Below are 16,129 nucleotides of genomic sequence, written 5' to 3' on the forward strand. Positions count from 1 at the left end.
AAATTGCATGCAGGAGGTAGAAAAACAAATAAAACAGATACCCTGCCCTTAAGGAACTTAACAGTCTATTGGGTATACAACCAAAAGAACTGAAATCAAGGGTTCAAATGGAAATCCATAAACCAATGGCATTTTACGTTAACCAAAGCAGAAAACCACCCAACTATCCATCAATAGATGAATGAAGAAACAAAATGCAGTATATATGTATACTGGAACATTACTCAGCCATAAAAAGGAATCAGGTTCTGATATATACTACAACATGGATGAATCCTGAAAACATGCTAAATGAAATAAGCCAGATACAACAGGACAAATTTTATATGATGCCACTTGTAAGAAATATCTAGATTTGGAAAATTCAGAGACAGAAAATGGATTAGAGGTTACTGAGAACTTGAGAGTGGAGAGGATGAGGGGTTATTATGTAATGGTTAGTTTCTTTCTGGGGTGATGAAAAGTTTTAGAAATAGGTAATGGTGATAGTTACGCAACACTGTGGATATGATTCATGCCCTTGAACTGTACAATTAAAAATGGTTAAAATGGCAAATTTTATGTTTATATATATTTTGCCACAACAAAAAATAATTTAAAAATTGCAAAGGGCTTATTGGAATTGGTACCATATAGAATTTAATCATACTCACCTTATTTTGGCTTCCAAATATATTAATATATCTACTCTTTAGATCACAAATGAACACAAGTGTAATTTTGAAAAGCTTTAATCTCAAGCCCAATTTTTCACATATGAATCTAGAATTCAGAAGATAGATGGAAATAATTGTGTAACAAGAAATCAGGAGACACTCTGTTAAAATTAAGATAAAGAGAACCTGAGGGAAAGGCTGGATAACAAGGAACAATGGAATCAGTTGATGGACTTACCTTCCCTGAAACGAAAGTTTGCCTCAACACATCAGAAAGCAGTCTGTATGCCAGCAATCCATTTCTTTAGTCCTGATATTTTAGGATTCCCTCTTGGGTTTCACTCTTACCTCTGACCCACTCACTGCCATGGTCTGTGGCAGGGTTGTTTTTTTTTTTAACATCAGCACAGAGGTCTTTTAAATGAGGAATTTTAGTTACTCAGCAGAAATATCACAGAGCAGGCCAGTTACCTGTTCATCTCCTGAATTGAGCTTAGCATGGTGCCTGGTACACAACAGGTGCTTCAAGAGCTAACCAACTCACTGCTCTCAAACGAGGCTGACGTGAAAGCAGCATTCCTAATCTAGTTTCTACACTGACACTTAAGTTGGAGAGGAAACTTGTGTGACAAAAAAGGCTACCCATGACCTGTCCCTGACTCTAATCTCCTCTCCCCTTTTTATCATATATACCAATCATTCTGATTTACTCCATTTTTTGAATGTGCTAGCCTGATTCATATCTGCATATGTTTTCTTGCATTTTTTTCCTCTGCCTACAATTGCAATTATTGGCATTCCTCTATAACATCTGAAAAACTCCTCCTGATCCTTTAAGATTCAGAACCTCTGTAAAACCTGTTCTAATCCTCCCAAAATAAGGCTGACACTCCAGTCTACTTTGTGCAGCACTTCGACTATACACATCACACAATTAATAGTAGCAGCTAACAGTGCGAAGCTCTGTTCCAAACATTTTAGTATTATTAATCCATTTATTTTTCTCAACATCATGAAGTGGATATACTATTCTAGTGTCTTACAGAGAAGGAAACTGAGGCACAAAGAGATCAATTACACTGCAATTATTTTCCTTACATGCATTACCTCTCTCTTAGACTATAAATGTCTATTTTCTATTTTTGGCCAAGCCACCTGGCCCATGATCTTAGTTCCCTGACCAGAGATCGAACCTGCGCCCCCTGCAGGGGAAGCACAGCGTCTTAACCACTGGACTGCCAGAGAAATGCCAAATGTAAAGTCTTCTAAAAAAGCATAGTGTTCCATCACTTTTAACCTAAGATGCATTAAAGCTATTTTTTACCAAAAGCTCAGAATCTGGATACCATTTTATACCCCTCTACCTATCATGTTGAGTTAATCTAAATTTTTAAAAAATATTTGAAACAAATGACCTTTGAATTACAATATGGAATATCGGCCCTCCCTCTGTGGGGACGGCGCCACTCGACCCAGGGTCGGATTCGGCGGCAGGGCCACAGAAACTGGGGCTGAGGACACCGCCGCCCGCAGAGAGGCAGAGCCCAGAGAGGAAAGAAGGGTGGAACAGACTCTGCTGCCCACCGGCAGGGCTCCTCTGCCGGCACCAGGTGGGTGGAGTTATGACACTGAAATCTTGCTATGAAAATATTAAGGAACAGAAATCAACTAAACTTAGTAACTAAGAGCACAGATTTGCATTTGAGTTTCATTTATTATTTTCATTTATTAGCTGTCCATCCTAGATGGACAAGTTACTTAATAACTCAATCACAGTTTCTTTTTCTCTAAAAAAAAGTATGGATAACGGTAGAATTTACATTAGATAAATGCTTAGTGGTTGGTTATGGGATTAAACAAATAAATAAACTTGTTTTATTGTTTTCATTCTTATCTTCCACCATGGATCCTATACAGAGCTTAATTACAGATGTGTAAAAAAATGATAATTTTTTATTATTTCCTAAGGTGATCCCATAAAAAAGAATACCCAAAAATGATGTTATAATAAAGCTTAGCTATATCACGGTATTAAAAATTCTTCTGATTTACAAAAGCACCTCCTTACCTTGTTTGGTGAATAAATATCATCTTGAAATAGTTAGAAAAAGCAGCAAGCACTGCTCTGTGGGCTTTGAAGTAGACGTCTCCAATAGCAACGGTGCAATCACACAGAAAACCAAATTCTCGCTGCATGTTCAGCTGCTGCAGAAGAACAAGGCTATGGCTAGCTGTGTCCATTGTGGCTCTGAGAAAAAGGACAATATAGTTGGTTTTTTTTTTACCAAATTGTTCACACAAACCTACAGAGGACAGGGAGACCTAAATCTAAATGAAATTACTCAAGTTTTCAATACTGTTAATCTAACCCTGAACTTAGCTAACATTAAATTATGATAACTGATATCAACTGTACTGAACAGGTAACACATGGCCTTTTTAAAATCTGGTAAGAAAGTTACTTGCTGTGGGTGCAAAGATGTGAAAGAGGAAGTTTGTCCTTTTCTTATCTATGTGACCTCAGTGTTCTAGTCCTCAGTTTCCTCACTGGCAAAAATGGGAATGAGGTACGGATCTTTGCCTCAGGGCCAGATGAGATAAGTTACGTGAAAAGCACCTTGTAAAGGAAACTACTGTTCAAATGTCGACTCTAAATAACATTACAGTGTGTCCTGGCTAGGCAAGAGCTGTCCCTGCTCCTTAGGGATCCTCTGTGTACTCAGGGGAACTGGCCACCTAACTATCATATAAAGTTTGGGAAACTTATCAGTCACAGAAGCCCTTAAAATAGATGTCAAGCCACATGGGGCTTGGAGCCCAGTGGGAAAGAACCTAAGCCCTGACCTTAACTAGACTCAGACACATACAAGCATGGAGGTTTCCAAAGAAGTAGAATACTGGATGGGACCACTGGTCTCAGGGGGAAAAAAAATCATGCCTTGGGAAGAACATGCAAAAGAATTGTGGTGGAGAAGCCTAGTGTGAGCAGAGCAGCAAGAACATGTGAGGGCACCCTGGAAGCCGGAGGCTCTGCCATCCTCTCCGTCCACCTTCTCCACCTCAACTCTGCAGAGCCCTAGTGCTTCAAAGAGAAGGCAGCTGTAGTACAAAGGGCATCACTGGGGTCTGGGAGAACCTTCCCTAAAAGAGCAGGTCCTAAAAAAAGAATGGGAGAAGGCAATGGAACCCCACTCCAGTACTCTTGCTTGGAAAATCCCATGGACGGAGGAGCCTGTTAGGCTGCAATCCATGGGGTCGCTAAGAGTCGGACGCGACTGAGCGACTTCACTTTCACTTTTCACTTTCATGCACTGGAGAAGGAAATGGCAGCCCACTCCAGTGTTCTTGCCTGGAGAATCCCAGGGACGGGGGAGCCTGGTGGGCTGCCGTCTATGGGGTCGCACAGAGTCGGACACAACTGAAGTGACTTAGCATAGCATAAAAAAAGAATGAAGCTTTCTCACTAACCAGACAGATCAAAGTCTTAAGGAGGTCAGTGATAAGAGTGGGGGGTTAGCTGTCTGGAGACTGGCAGTAGCTTGGGCTGCAAAATGCTGAGTGATGGATAATAAAAATCATCAACAGTTTATAATGTTTCCTGTGTGTCAGGAATTTTTCATTCATTTAATTTTCAATACAATTTTGTGAGAAAGGAAATAATCAATCCATTTTACAGGTGAGGAAACAATCAGCACAGAGAGTTGACTGACCCAAGATCATGTTGCTAGTGAGATGCAGAGCTGGGGATTCAAACCTGGGCACTGGACTCCAGACCCCCAGGGTCCTCCCTCTCCACCTCCCAGAAAAAGACACAACCCACCAACTGAAGGAGCAGAGGGAACAGTCATCAAGTACCCTGGGAAGTCTCAGAGGAATACCTGGAAAGAAGAATCAGGGAGAAACCCAGATTCCTGCTACTTAAGCAAATGTGACACAGCAAAATAAACATTTAAAACTGGTAAAGACAAAAGCAATTACTGATAAAAAGTTAGAGCTATTTTTGTTAAAACCACGTATTTAATGTACTACTATGGAATAATCTCCAATACATATTAAGTTAAAAAGGAGCAAAATGTAAAATTGTGTAGAGAAGACTACTATTTATGAAAAAGTGGTAGAGTGGTTGTTTTATTTTTAAAGGTGGGATAAGAATTTATGCATAAATATATTCTTGTTTATGTACACATGTCTGGAAAGGTTCAAAGAAACCTCTGCCAGGAAAACTAGAGAACAGGGAGTTAAGGGCGGGGTGGGGGGGGGGGGAACTATCATGTTTGAATATGCTGAAGTATTTCAAACAGATAAGTAGATAAAGAGCACAATGTAACAAGCACCCACCTCCCATCCACCTGGCCCCAGGCATAGAGAGTAAACAATCACAAACAGGGAAGAAAACCACTGCATCTCTCCCTTAGTCTATCCCCTACCACCCCCAACTCCTTGCCTCCAAAGGCAGCCACCATCTTGATTTAGTGTTCATGACTCTCTTGTACATCATCATAGTTCTACTGCATATGTATATATCCCTTGAAAGTGAAAGTGAAGTCGTTCAGTCATGTCCTATTCTTTGTGACTGCATGGACTGTAGCCTACCAGGCTCCTCCGTCCATGGGATTTTCCAGGCAAGAATACTGGAGTGGGTTACCATTTCCTTCTCCAGGAGATCTTCCCAACCCAGGGATTGAACCCGGGTTTCCTGCATTGTAGGCAGACACTTTACCATCTGAGCCACCAGGGAAGTCCCATATATCCCTTAAGAAGGTTTTTATATGAATAGTATTATACTTTAAGAATCCTAAAACATCTTTTAACTCTATATTCACATACTACTTTAAAAAATTCTAATTCAAACATAATAGCTTCCCCCTGGTCCTCCCTCGAGTAACAGAACAAAACCCATATCCCTTTCTATCTCATTTTAAAAGCTTTTAAGCAGAAATAAAATAAGAAATTAAGATAACAGAAACTACAGTGACCTGAGCCTATCCTCTAAAAACATAATAAAAAATCCAAGTTGTGGGTATTGTTCCAAAAGGCCAATTAATCAAGTCATTATTTATTGTATTTACCACATTTCCCTGATTCTAAAATACCACCAATTTATAAGGAGATTAAAAAACCAAATTAAAACTCTATATTGGATATTTCAATATGTGAAAAACAAGTCTTAGATTCAATAAAATAGTTAAGGTTGAAGTACTTTAAACCAGTCTTACAAACTGTCTCCAAAACACATGCCTTGGATCGAAAACATTTTCAACAGTTCACTCTATCTCTCTCTCTCTCTCTCTCTCTATATATATATACACATACATACATATATATATACATATGGTGTATATAAATAGTGCATTAGTATAGTGAACTATTGAACCATGTAGAAATGAAAATAGCACACACTAAAAAGCCACATATATAAAAATGTGTGGTTAATGGTCTATGAATAACAGTTAAATTCACTCATCAAACAAATACTTTGTGAAGAGAAATTTAATAAAGGAAAGTATTTGAAAGCATGCACCATACAAGGCACAGGGACAGAAAAAAATTACAATGATGTTGCAGTCAATAAGCTAACAGGGGAGACAAAACATAAAAAAGAGCAATTATGACATGAAGCAAAAGTGGTAAGTGCCATAAGAGCAATTGGACAGCAGGAGGGGGAGATAAATGACAGGAAACCCAATGAGAAATAAACCATTTGAACTGGATTTAGATGAAAATGGAGGTGAACAGAGCATTCCAGGCAGGAAAAAAACCAGAATGAGTAAAATCATGATCATTAGGCCTGAGAATCAAGACTGCTCTACTAGCAACAAATATAAAAGATTAACAAAGAAAAGGCATGGAGCAATAAAGATCAGCAAGTAGTCTTTTGTAACATCCAAATAATGGCAGTGGGAATGAAGAAAGGAATACAAGAAGATATACCAGATGGAGAACTGACAAGCATCAGCAGAGAATTGGATGTGGTCAGTCACAGAGAAGATCAAATCAAAAGTGAGTTTCAGAATTCCAGCTTGGGCAACTGGAAGAATTCATTCCTTCCTCAGGATCCTTTTTGCAGAGTAACTGCCACGTGCAAGGTGTTGATATACAGGTAGTATAGCAGAATGCCAGAGGAGAGGCACGGAAACTGGCTTGGTGAGAGAGAAGCTTCATTTTGGATACAGTGAGTTTGAGGTGTCACCCTAGGACAACTGAGTAGAAATGTTTAGTTACCAGTGGAGATACAGGCAGCACTGGAGAGGAGGTCCTCCAAAATAACTGGGTTGAAGTCACCAGGAATGGATGGGATTACCAAGTAAAAAAATATGAAAAAAGTAGAAATGAATCCTTGAGAAACATGGATACAGCTAGACAGATGAAGAGAAGTAAGAAAATATATTGTTATTGAGGGAGGTAAAGAAAAGGTGGATGCTTTGAAGGGAATGGCAACCCACTCCAGTATTCTTGCCTGGAGAACCTCATGGACAGAGGAGCCTGGCAGGCGACAGTCCATGGGGTCACAAAAAGTCAGACACGACTCAGCGACTAACACAAGAAAAGGCAAGAAACCTTGATGAAAGAAGTGGCTGAGAAACATGGGGCAGAGACCTATTACAAACACCCCCCAAGTGTGCTGACCAAGGTTTCTGGTGACCTCCCTCAACACTCTGGGAAAGAGCAAAGTATCTGATTGCAGGGGGATGTTAGAATGTTAGAAAGCAGAGGCCATTGAGGATAGGTACAGATAGAACAGGATATTGAGGGAAGGGCAGATCAAAGTCTTCCAGGCTGAAGAGGGGTAGAATCTCTAGAAGCTGGAAAGAACAGAATCAAAAGTATAAATGCAGCAGTGAGCTGTGGAGGAAAAAAAGGATTTTTTTTTTTGATTGTGGAAAGCACAAAGCTGAGCTAAGGAGAGAGAATCTCGATGGCACCAATTTACAAACTATGATGTCAGTCCATATGCAGAGGAAAGAGGTAAGCTTAGGCCTTGAAAGAAACCCATTATGGGGTCGCAAAGAGTCGGACACGACTGAGCGACTGATCTGATCTGTTAATATAGAGTGTTGAAGTTTACAGAGAACTTTCACACACAGTCATTTCTCTTTCTGCTTCAGATAAGATCATTTCCATTTACCTATCTTCAAGTTCATCATTCCTGTTAACCCATTTTTTAATCTCAGATATAGTTTCAGGACTAAAATTTTCATCTCATTTTTTTCTAAGTTTCTATTTCTCTGCTGAGATTTCCAGTTTATTCACATATTATGACCTTATTTTCCTTTATATCCTTCAGCAGTTACAGTAGTTGCTTTAAATCTTCTCAGCTAAATGCAACCTCTGGGTCATCTTGGGGTCAATCTCAATTAGGATGATGGTTTCCTGTTTCTTCATGTGTCTCATCATCTTGGATAATATCTTAGACACTGTCATTACTAAAGACTCTAGGTACTACAATATTCTTCCCAACAGCACCAATGTTTTTTTGTTTTGTTTTTGCAAATTAACTAGGCTGAACTTAAACTCCCAAGTTCTGCCTCCACTATGGTTTGGGGTTTTTTCTGTGTTAGGTGTGCTGTTTGGAGGCTGCTCAACACACATATACATTTCAGGGTTGGCAAGAGATTTAAGCTGAGTTTATACACATTATTTGGGGGTCCCCTCGACAACCTTTCTAGGATTTTCCTCCCTACTTTCTACCTATGTGGTCACTCTGAACTCTGTCCTCTTTTCTTCAAGCAAGTAAGACTACAGATTACTATCACAGTTTTAGGCATGTCCTCATGTCCCCAACTTGGGCCTTTCTCAGGCTAAAAGCCATAAAAATGGAAAATTATTCACAACGGTTCCATTCTTCCAAGTATAGATCTCATTCCAGTTTCTGCTTGCTTTTTTGTCGCTCTGTAATGCCATATAGTCGTTTTCAAACTTTTTTTCAACTTTACAATTTTCACTTGCAGAATTTTCCTGACAGAACTACTCAGTCATTACCCTTTATTAGCTGTTCTAAAAAGTTTTGTTCTTCAGATCCATCTACACTCTTAAGAAAAGTACTAAGGGCTGTTATGTGGGTTATGTTCATCACTATCATATTCAGAATTAGAATGAGAAATTTTTTAAATTTTAATGTTTGAAATAACAATAAACCCATTACATATTAATATAAGTAACACACATTCTCAAACATAACTCTTTTAAGTGAGATGGGTGGCATCGGTTTTTAAATACTTATTTTTGGCTGCACTGGGTCTTCACTGCTTTCTGTGTACATGTGTGGGCTTTCCCTAGTTGCGGCAGGCTGGGGCTACTCTTCGTTGCAGTGCGTGGGCTTCTCTTGTTGCGGAACACAGACTCCAGGCACTTGGGCTTCAGTATTTGCAGCATGTGGGCTCAGAAGTTGCAGCTCGTGGGCTCTGGGGCATGTGGGCTTCAGTAGTTGTGGCACAGTCTCAGTAGTTGCGGCTTAAGGGCTCTAGAGCATGGGTTTAGTAGTTGGCAGCCTGTGGGCTTAGATGCTCTGCAGCACGTGGAATCTTCCAAGACTAGGGATTGAACCTGTGTCCCCTGTACTAGGTAGGTAGATTCTTATCCACTGTGAAGGGTGGCACTTATATTTTGCAATCTTCTTTAATACCTGGCTTTAAAAACTATAGCTGGATTCTTTTCTCTGCCTTTTCAATCAATCTATTGCCACATGATGTTTTGGTTCAAATGTATTAAGAGAAATTGCCTTGGCAAAAGCGAGATACTTGTAAACCGCTGAAAGAAATTCAGGAAACTTCAAGGTGTCCATGGACCACACTTTGAGAACCTCTCTCCTACACTATCTTTTTTTGATTCTGTGAGGTACTAAAGCAGATCCTGTATTATTTCCATTTTCAGGTTAAGAAACCATAAGCTCAGAGAAGGCAGGAAAGGTAACCAAAATCAGATAACTACCTGTTAAATGGTACTGGCAGAACTTCAAGTCTGACCTCAAACTCAGTACCCTTTCTTCAAAATCCCCATCTAGAACTATCAACATATATACTGATGGCAGATTTTGCAAATATATTGAATCAAATAAGGGGATAAATGTTTCATGTTTATAAAATGAAATAAACTCAAATATGTTAAATAAAGTCATATATATATATATATATAAGTTCATTCAAACTTGTTTGCATTATAGACATTTCATGTTTTAAGGCAGCACAACCAGACTTTACCTCATGTTAATAGAACCAAAACATCACATAGTTAATTCAGGACGTTTTCCAATACAACTCACTTTACAAATTATTAGAGAGGCTTTTAATATAGCCTTTGTTCATCATTTTTGGCCTACTTATTTGATTTTCTTTAGTATATGGAAGAGTCAAAGTTTCCTATGTGTACAGAAACATCTTAGAAGTTACATGTGAGAAATTTTCGTGGAGATTTAAAATGTGAGAGGTGGCAATAAAATAACTTACCATTATATTTACAAATGCATAGCCAAATGTAATGCTGCTACATCTTAAAATGGTTTATCTGTTATCAAAGCGATATTTATAATAATAGCACTGATATTTAAGAGACTACAAAAAAATGTTTACTTACTAGACTGTAATAACTCTGGATTAGCTCAATCTAAGTAAGCTAGAACAGTTTCAACGTTAGCTTGATATCCAACATCTTTGAATTTACTAAAAAAAATATTTTATAATAGACAGACTGGACTCTCAGATCTGGACTCTCAGACCTATGACAGCCAGAATAATGTCCTACAATATGCAAGTTTTCATTCTGGCAGGCTATAAGACTCTTCAATAAAAGAATAAACAAAAGGAGTAAGACATCTGTTTCTCTGGAAAACACTTATTTTCTTTGTGGTTTCTACCAGTGTAACTTTATTATTAATTATTAAGACACGGAGACAGGAAAGTTGGCCTAGGAATGTGTACAGCTTTTTTGAGATACTTACTCATGGCTATAAATACAAAGGTAAAAGCAGAAATATCCAAAGTGCTACTTACTAAGACTTTATACAATGATTTTAACTTTTTAATTTACCTTCACATGATTGTGGCAGTGTAATGTTTTATAACCAAGAGAAAGAATGTTTGCAGAAATCATTTCACCCCAGAATAGTGGCTCTAACCGCATTGTAAAACCTTCTATGCAGAGCTGTACTGATGTCTGAGTCCTACTCCAGATTAACCCAAACAGAACTGCTGAGGGTGAGGCACAGAGCCTTTTTTAGCCTCCTCAGGTGATTCCTGGAGAAGGTAACAGCAACCCACTTCAGTATCTCTTGCCTGGAGAATTTCACGGACAGGGGAGCCTGGCAGGCTACAGCCCGTGGGGTAACAAAGAGCTGGACACGACTGAGTGACTAACATACAGGTGATTCTAATATAATGCCTCAATTAAGAACCACTGCATTAGAAGAACAAGGGACCCAGGAAATCCAAGAGACTATTTCACACACTAAAATTACAGAGAAAAGCTATTTCACAAGAAGGGCTTAAAATGTGGGAATTATACGAATTACATTAAATGAACCAAAATCAACCACTGTAATTCTAATTTTAACTGTAAACTAAAAATTTGCCAGATCAAGAAACACATATTTCCAAAGTAGTATGGGTCTTGGGGGCAGATGAAGAACACATCATTTTCAAACTTCCTTTTTAAAACTACTTAGGAAAAAGAGGTATATTTACTCTCTCAGACACTATTATATCTATTTTTATAGTATCTGAAAATGACAGGGAAATTTCAAAATCTGAAAATTATTGTGTGAGGTAAACCCTGCAGTAATTCTAGGCATTTGCTAATGAAAATCTCCCTGAGAATGTAAGAGAAGAGGGCAAGGAGCAGACGCAGTAGATGGTACAGGAAGAGCAGTTAAGCTCTAGAAACCTTTAACGGAACAGGGGAAACGTTAGTTTGGGGCCTGCTGCCTGTTGGTAGACACAGCCAGCCTTCTACATCTCTACCCCCATCTAACCAACGCGTGGGATGCCTGATAAAGCCGCAATGCCAGGCAAACGTGAAAGCTAACACCGGTGAGTGCAAACTGCTCCTGGATCTTAAAAATATCAGAACCCTGTAAAGGAAAAGTTTCCTCTTGGTCCACTAAAAAAAAAATGAAGTCTGCATTTCTGAAAGAAAAAGCTGGAGAAAACTGGAAAACAACAACGCTGGTACAGACCTGGAACACAGTACAAACAAGAATGATTATAACTTCTGAATATAGGCGAACCAACGCTTCCTCTGCCACGCAATGTTCCACACACACATTATCCACATGCGTTAATGAAACCCTTTGCTTAAAGTGCCTAGGATTTCTCAGGAGGAATTAAAGAGCCATTGTATGATTGACTTGTAACCAGGGAAATAATGAATTGAAAAATATTCAAAAATAACTAACTTAACACTATAAACACATTTTCTCCAGGTAAGATTAAAAAAGAAAAAAAAAAAAAAAAATCCTGCTAGAAAAGGAAAGCAGATGTGTTAATAAATTCAACCAATAATCCTGAAACTACTGTTTGCTTCAAACACTTTCTTTCCTCTTCCTCCACTCTCCCTAAGCAAATTCAAGCAGCAATATCTTTTCTAGCCTAGAAGAAATGTTGTTACAGTTATTAATAGCTATTATTATAGAGTAAATAGTATGTTTAAGGCCTTGTGCTAAATGCTGTATGTACACTATCTGTTTTAATCCACACCATGACTATATGTATTATTTCTATTTCCACTTTACAGATAAGAAAAAACCTAGGCTTAGGACATACAACAAGCAAATAGTACAAAGTGGGGATCAAAAGCTATATTTGACTCCACAGCCTGTGCTGGTAACTATAAACTGGAACAGTATTTTTCTTAGCATTCTTTTCTCAAGAGACTGAAGTTCACATGCAATTTGGAATAAATAAGCAGAAAGGGGGCACAGGAAGTGGTATAGAAGTACTTTATAATTTATCAAGATAAGAGCACCTGCACTGCTTTTTAAGACAAGGAAAAAACCTGCAATAATATAAAACCCCCAACTCTTTTCTGGCCTTTATTACTAAAATGTACAAGTTTTTCTTTAACAAGATGGTCAAGCACCATCTACGGACCATAGTAAATAAATCACTTTGGTTCAGTGTTGGGGAGGGCATTATGCAACACTTCCCAGCACAGCCCTGACCAGGATAATTTATGGCCAAGGCACTTGGGCCCCTCCTCCCCAGCTAGACAGCCTGGCTCCTCCGCACTCCCCTCAGGAGATAGGGTGGAAGCACACAGCTCTACTTTCTAAGGCGTAGAGGGCAGCTGAAAGTCCTGCTCAGCCTCTCTGGGCAACCACAGGCGCCAATAAATCAGCCACAGGCGATTCACTCATCCCCTTCCTGGCTTGAAGTGGTAGCAAGATCTAATGCAAAAGAGCACTGACCAAACTTGGGAGATAAAGTGATTTAGCCTTGAATTCTACTGCAAATGACAGCATCATTGAAGCCAGGTAAACCTTTCTGAGCTTGTTTCCTCGCTTGTAAGATGGGAGACAATACTACCTCCATTTTGCTAAGTATTCATAATTCATCTATGAAAGAGCAGCGGGCCACTGCAGGTTGCTGTTGGGCTGTTTACTCAATAAACAAGGACCAAATCCATCTCTGCTACCTCCAAATAAGACATTCAGAGCTGCGCTGGGAGAAAAGGTGTAGCAAATTATGTGCGGTCCCCTCCTGTCTTCTTGCTGACTATCCCTGTGATGTTCTATTGGTTCCTGAAAACCTCCCAGCCATCAGAACTCATCTATTCTGCTTCCTATCCCATCACTGTTTTGTTCCCTATTAGAGAGCTGACGTCTGATAATGGATTAATAGTTCACTCTGAATTAAAGCACATTCAGATTGCCAAAGTGATCTCTGGTGCCTTTACCCAAGGAAGCAACTAATGCTGCACATCTTGGTTATTCTTGCAGAAAATAGAGCTCAATGTTTTTGTGTGGGGGAGGGGGAGGAGCTTTGAGCTCAAAGTACATTAATAGGCAGTCTATTCCACCTAGAAATAGTGCCAACCACATTCCTTAAGATGCCAGAGTCATCACACTAGCCAAGTCTGATTTCTCAATAATCGGAATCAAGTATAATCACCTCTAGCATATAAGTCTCTACAGTGAGTGGGTTAAATAGGCATCGTACTCCTGGTGTGGTGAGGACTGTGAAGACCAAGACATCTAGAGCCCTGGAATCTAGTTATTGAAGAGGTATAGGACTTCGATCAAGCCAGTCTTTTGGCCTGGTGTCCTCACCTGTAAAATGAGAGGGATGAACTGCATTTTCTATTAGGCCCCTTTCGGCTTTAAGACTTGTTATTCTAAGGTGTACTTTACATACTTCACAAAATCCTGTGAGAATAACAGCTTTGCCAAAGAGGAGTCTCAAGAGAATGCATGCCACTGGGGGGAACCGGGGCGTTAATTTATCAAACATGTTGCTGCTGCTGCTGCTAAGTCGCTTCAGTCGTGTCCGACTCTGTGCGACCCCACAGACGGAAGCCCACCAGGCTCCGCTGTCCCTGGGATTCTCCAGGCAAGAATACTGGAGTGGGTTGCCATTGCCTTCTCCAACAAATGAAAGAGAAAAGTGAAAGTGAAGTCGCTCAGACGTGTCCGACTCTTAGCGACCCCATGGACTGCAGCCTACCAGGCTCCTCCGTCCATGGATTTTCCAGGCAAGAGTACTGGAGTGGGGTGCCATTGCCTGAAACATGTTAGCTGCTGTCAATTTCCAGGTACAGCGCTTAGGCGCTGCCTAAGCAATTTGACATCAGCTTGATTTCTCCAAATAGTGCTGAAGAAGTCAGCGATAGATGGAGCAGGCTTTAAAAAGAAAAACTGACTTAGAATGAGATTAAAATAATCTGAAAAAAGAATTATGGAGATGAGGGGGAATTCTTGCCCTAGAGACGGGGTAATCACAAACGGGGCTGTGGAGGGGAGACGCAGGACAGTGCCTGAAGCATTCCGCAAGTGGCACCTGGAGACCCGCCCACTGGCGAGAGGGGTCGAGGGTGCAGCAGCCTGGGGAATGCCGCAGGCCCGTAGGGGCTTCCCGCGCCAAGTCGCCCCGGGATCCCCAGGCGGAAGGTCTCCGTCCCTTTGAAGCGCCCCGGAGCCCAGTCCCGGCCTGCGTCGGGCCCGGCGGCCGGGTGGTGTGGGCAAAGGCCGCTCTGGACATCCTCCGCCCAGCTTTCACTGACGGTTGCCATTTTCCTCCAGTGCCCTGATTGACATCTCAAACGGACCAGAAACACCCATCTCCCCAGCTACTTGCATCTGTCCCGCGACCGGCGCAGCTGCAGGCCGCCGCCCCAGGCGGCTCGCGGCGGGAGGGACTGAGCCCGGGGCAGCCCACAGGGGCCGGGCCGCGTCGCTTACCCAGAGGCCGCCGCGGCAGGCAGGCGGCCGACTTCTCCGTGCGGGAGGGGCGCCTCCCGCGCCGCGTACGTCACGCGGCGGCGCCGGCTCACGCACCCCGCGGCCCGCTCTCGCGCGGCTTCCCGCGCCAGCCGCCCGGCGAAGGGCCCCACGTGACCGCGCCCCTTGTAGCTGAGGAACCAGAGGCGCGGGGGCCGAAGTGTGCGTGCGTGCGTGCATACGTGCGCGCCGTCCCGCCCGCTCGCCCGCCAGCTCAACTGGCTTGGCGGGGGTCGGCCCGCTCTCCGGGTGCCTTCACCACGGTTGCTAGTCGTGACTCTGTAGGCGGAAGCGTGGAGACCAACCTGAGCGTCACAGGCTCCCCCACACACAACCGCGTGACCCGGGGACTTTCCCCAGGGTGTGCAAAAACACAGGCACCACCTCAATTCAGAGATGGGGGCGGGAAAGGGTGCACCCGCGTCTTCGCGGGAAGAGGAGTGAGGGCGCGGGGCCAGGGAAGCTTAAGCCCCGGGAGCCTACGAGGGGAGGCGGTCGGGCGGGGTGGGGCATGGCGGGGGAAGTGACTCAAGGCCAGAGGCGGACAGGCCCACGGAAGGCAGGCGTGGGGGAGGTGCGGGGAATGGGCGACCCTGAACCGACCGGTAGCGCACGGGACTGGACGAGGGTTCCGGCGCCCCCCAAACGCTAGAAACGTACTGTGAGGGAGGGTCCCAGCTGCTGGGCCCTCTGGGGCCGGGCTCTGACATCTGGACGGAGTGGGAAAGCAGCAGCCTGCCCTTGGGGAGCCGGGAGGAGCCCAGTCCCATCCAGCTGTGCAAACAGGAGGAGGAGGAGGTCCCAAGCCTACCCTTGGGAAAGGGGCGAGAGGGGTGGTCAGGCCGCCGCCGCGCCGGCCCCCGCGGTGCGGGTTGCGCCAGCCTCCTCGGAGCCCGACGCAGAAACTTGTTGCAACAAACAGGCGACCGCGGGTGCCCCTAGCAGCCAGCGGCGGAGTGGGTGGGCGGTCGAGAGGGAGGGGAAGGCTGGCGGACGCCGCAGCGAACTGGTGGGCAGACCCGGAGTCGCCGCGTAAGCGGGGCCGGCT

General features: G+C 42.6%; 1 protein-coding gene across 7 annotated transcripts in view; it reads right to left on the minus strand.

The window, feature by feature from the left end:
- ZBTB25 (zinc finger and BTB domain containing 25) overlaps positions 1–16,022 on the minus strand; it is a 34,713-nt gene extending 18,691 nt beyond the window's left edge. For 6 of the 7 annotated variants that reach the window (XM_059890569.1, XM_059890570.1, XM_059890567.1 and 3 more), the window contains exons 1-2: positions 15,742–16,022; positions 2,725–2,904 (exon numbers count right to left, since the gene is read on the minus strand). In XM_059890569.1, coding sequence (XP_059746552.1) covers positions 2,725–2,904; positions 15,742–15,851 — 290 coding nt within the window. In that variant the 5' untranslated portion in view covers positions 15,852–16,022. Of the gene's footprint in view, positions 1–2,724; positions 2,905–15,042; positions 15,342–15,741 lie in introns of those variants that run through there. The other variant, NM_001164023.1, reaches the window with a different exon arrangement.
- Positions 16,023–16,129: the final 107 nt, after the last annotated feature.

The sequence above is a fragment of the Bos taurus genome, chromosome 10 (assembly GCF_002263795.3).
Source record: "Bos taurus isolate L1 Dominette 01449 registration number 42190680 breed Hereford chromosome 10, ARS-UCD2.0, whole genome shotgun sequence".
Taxonomy (NCBI): domain Eukaryota; kingdom Metazoa; phylum Chordata; class Mammalia; order Artiodactyla; family Bovidae; genus Bos; species Bos taurus.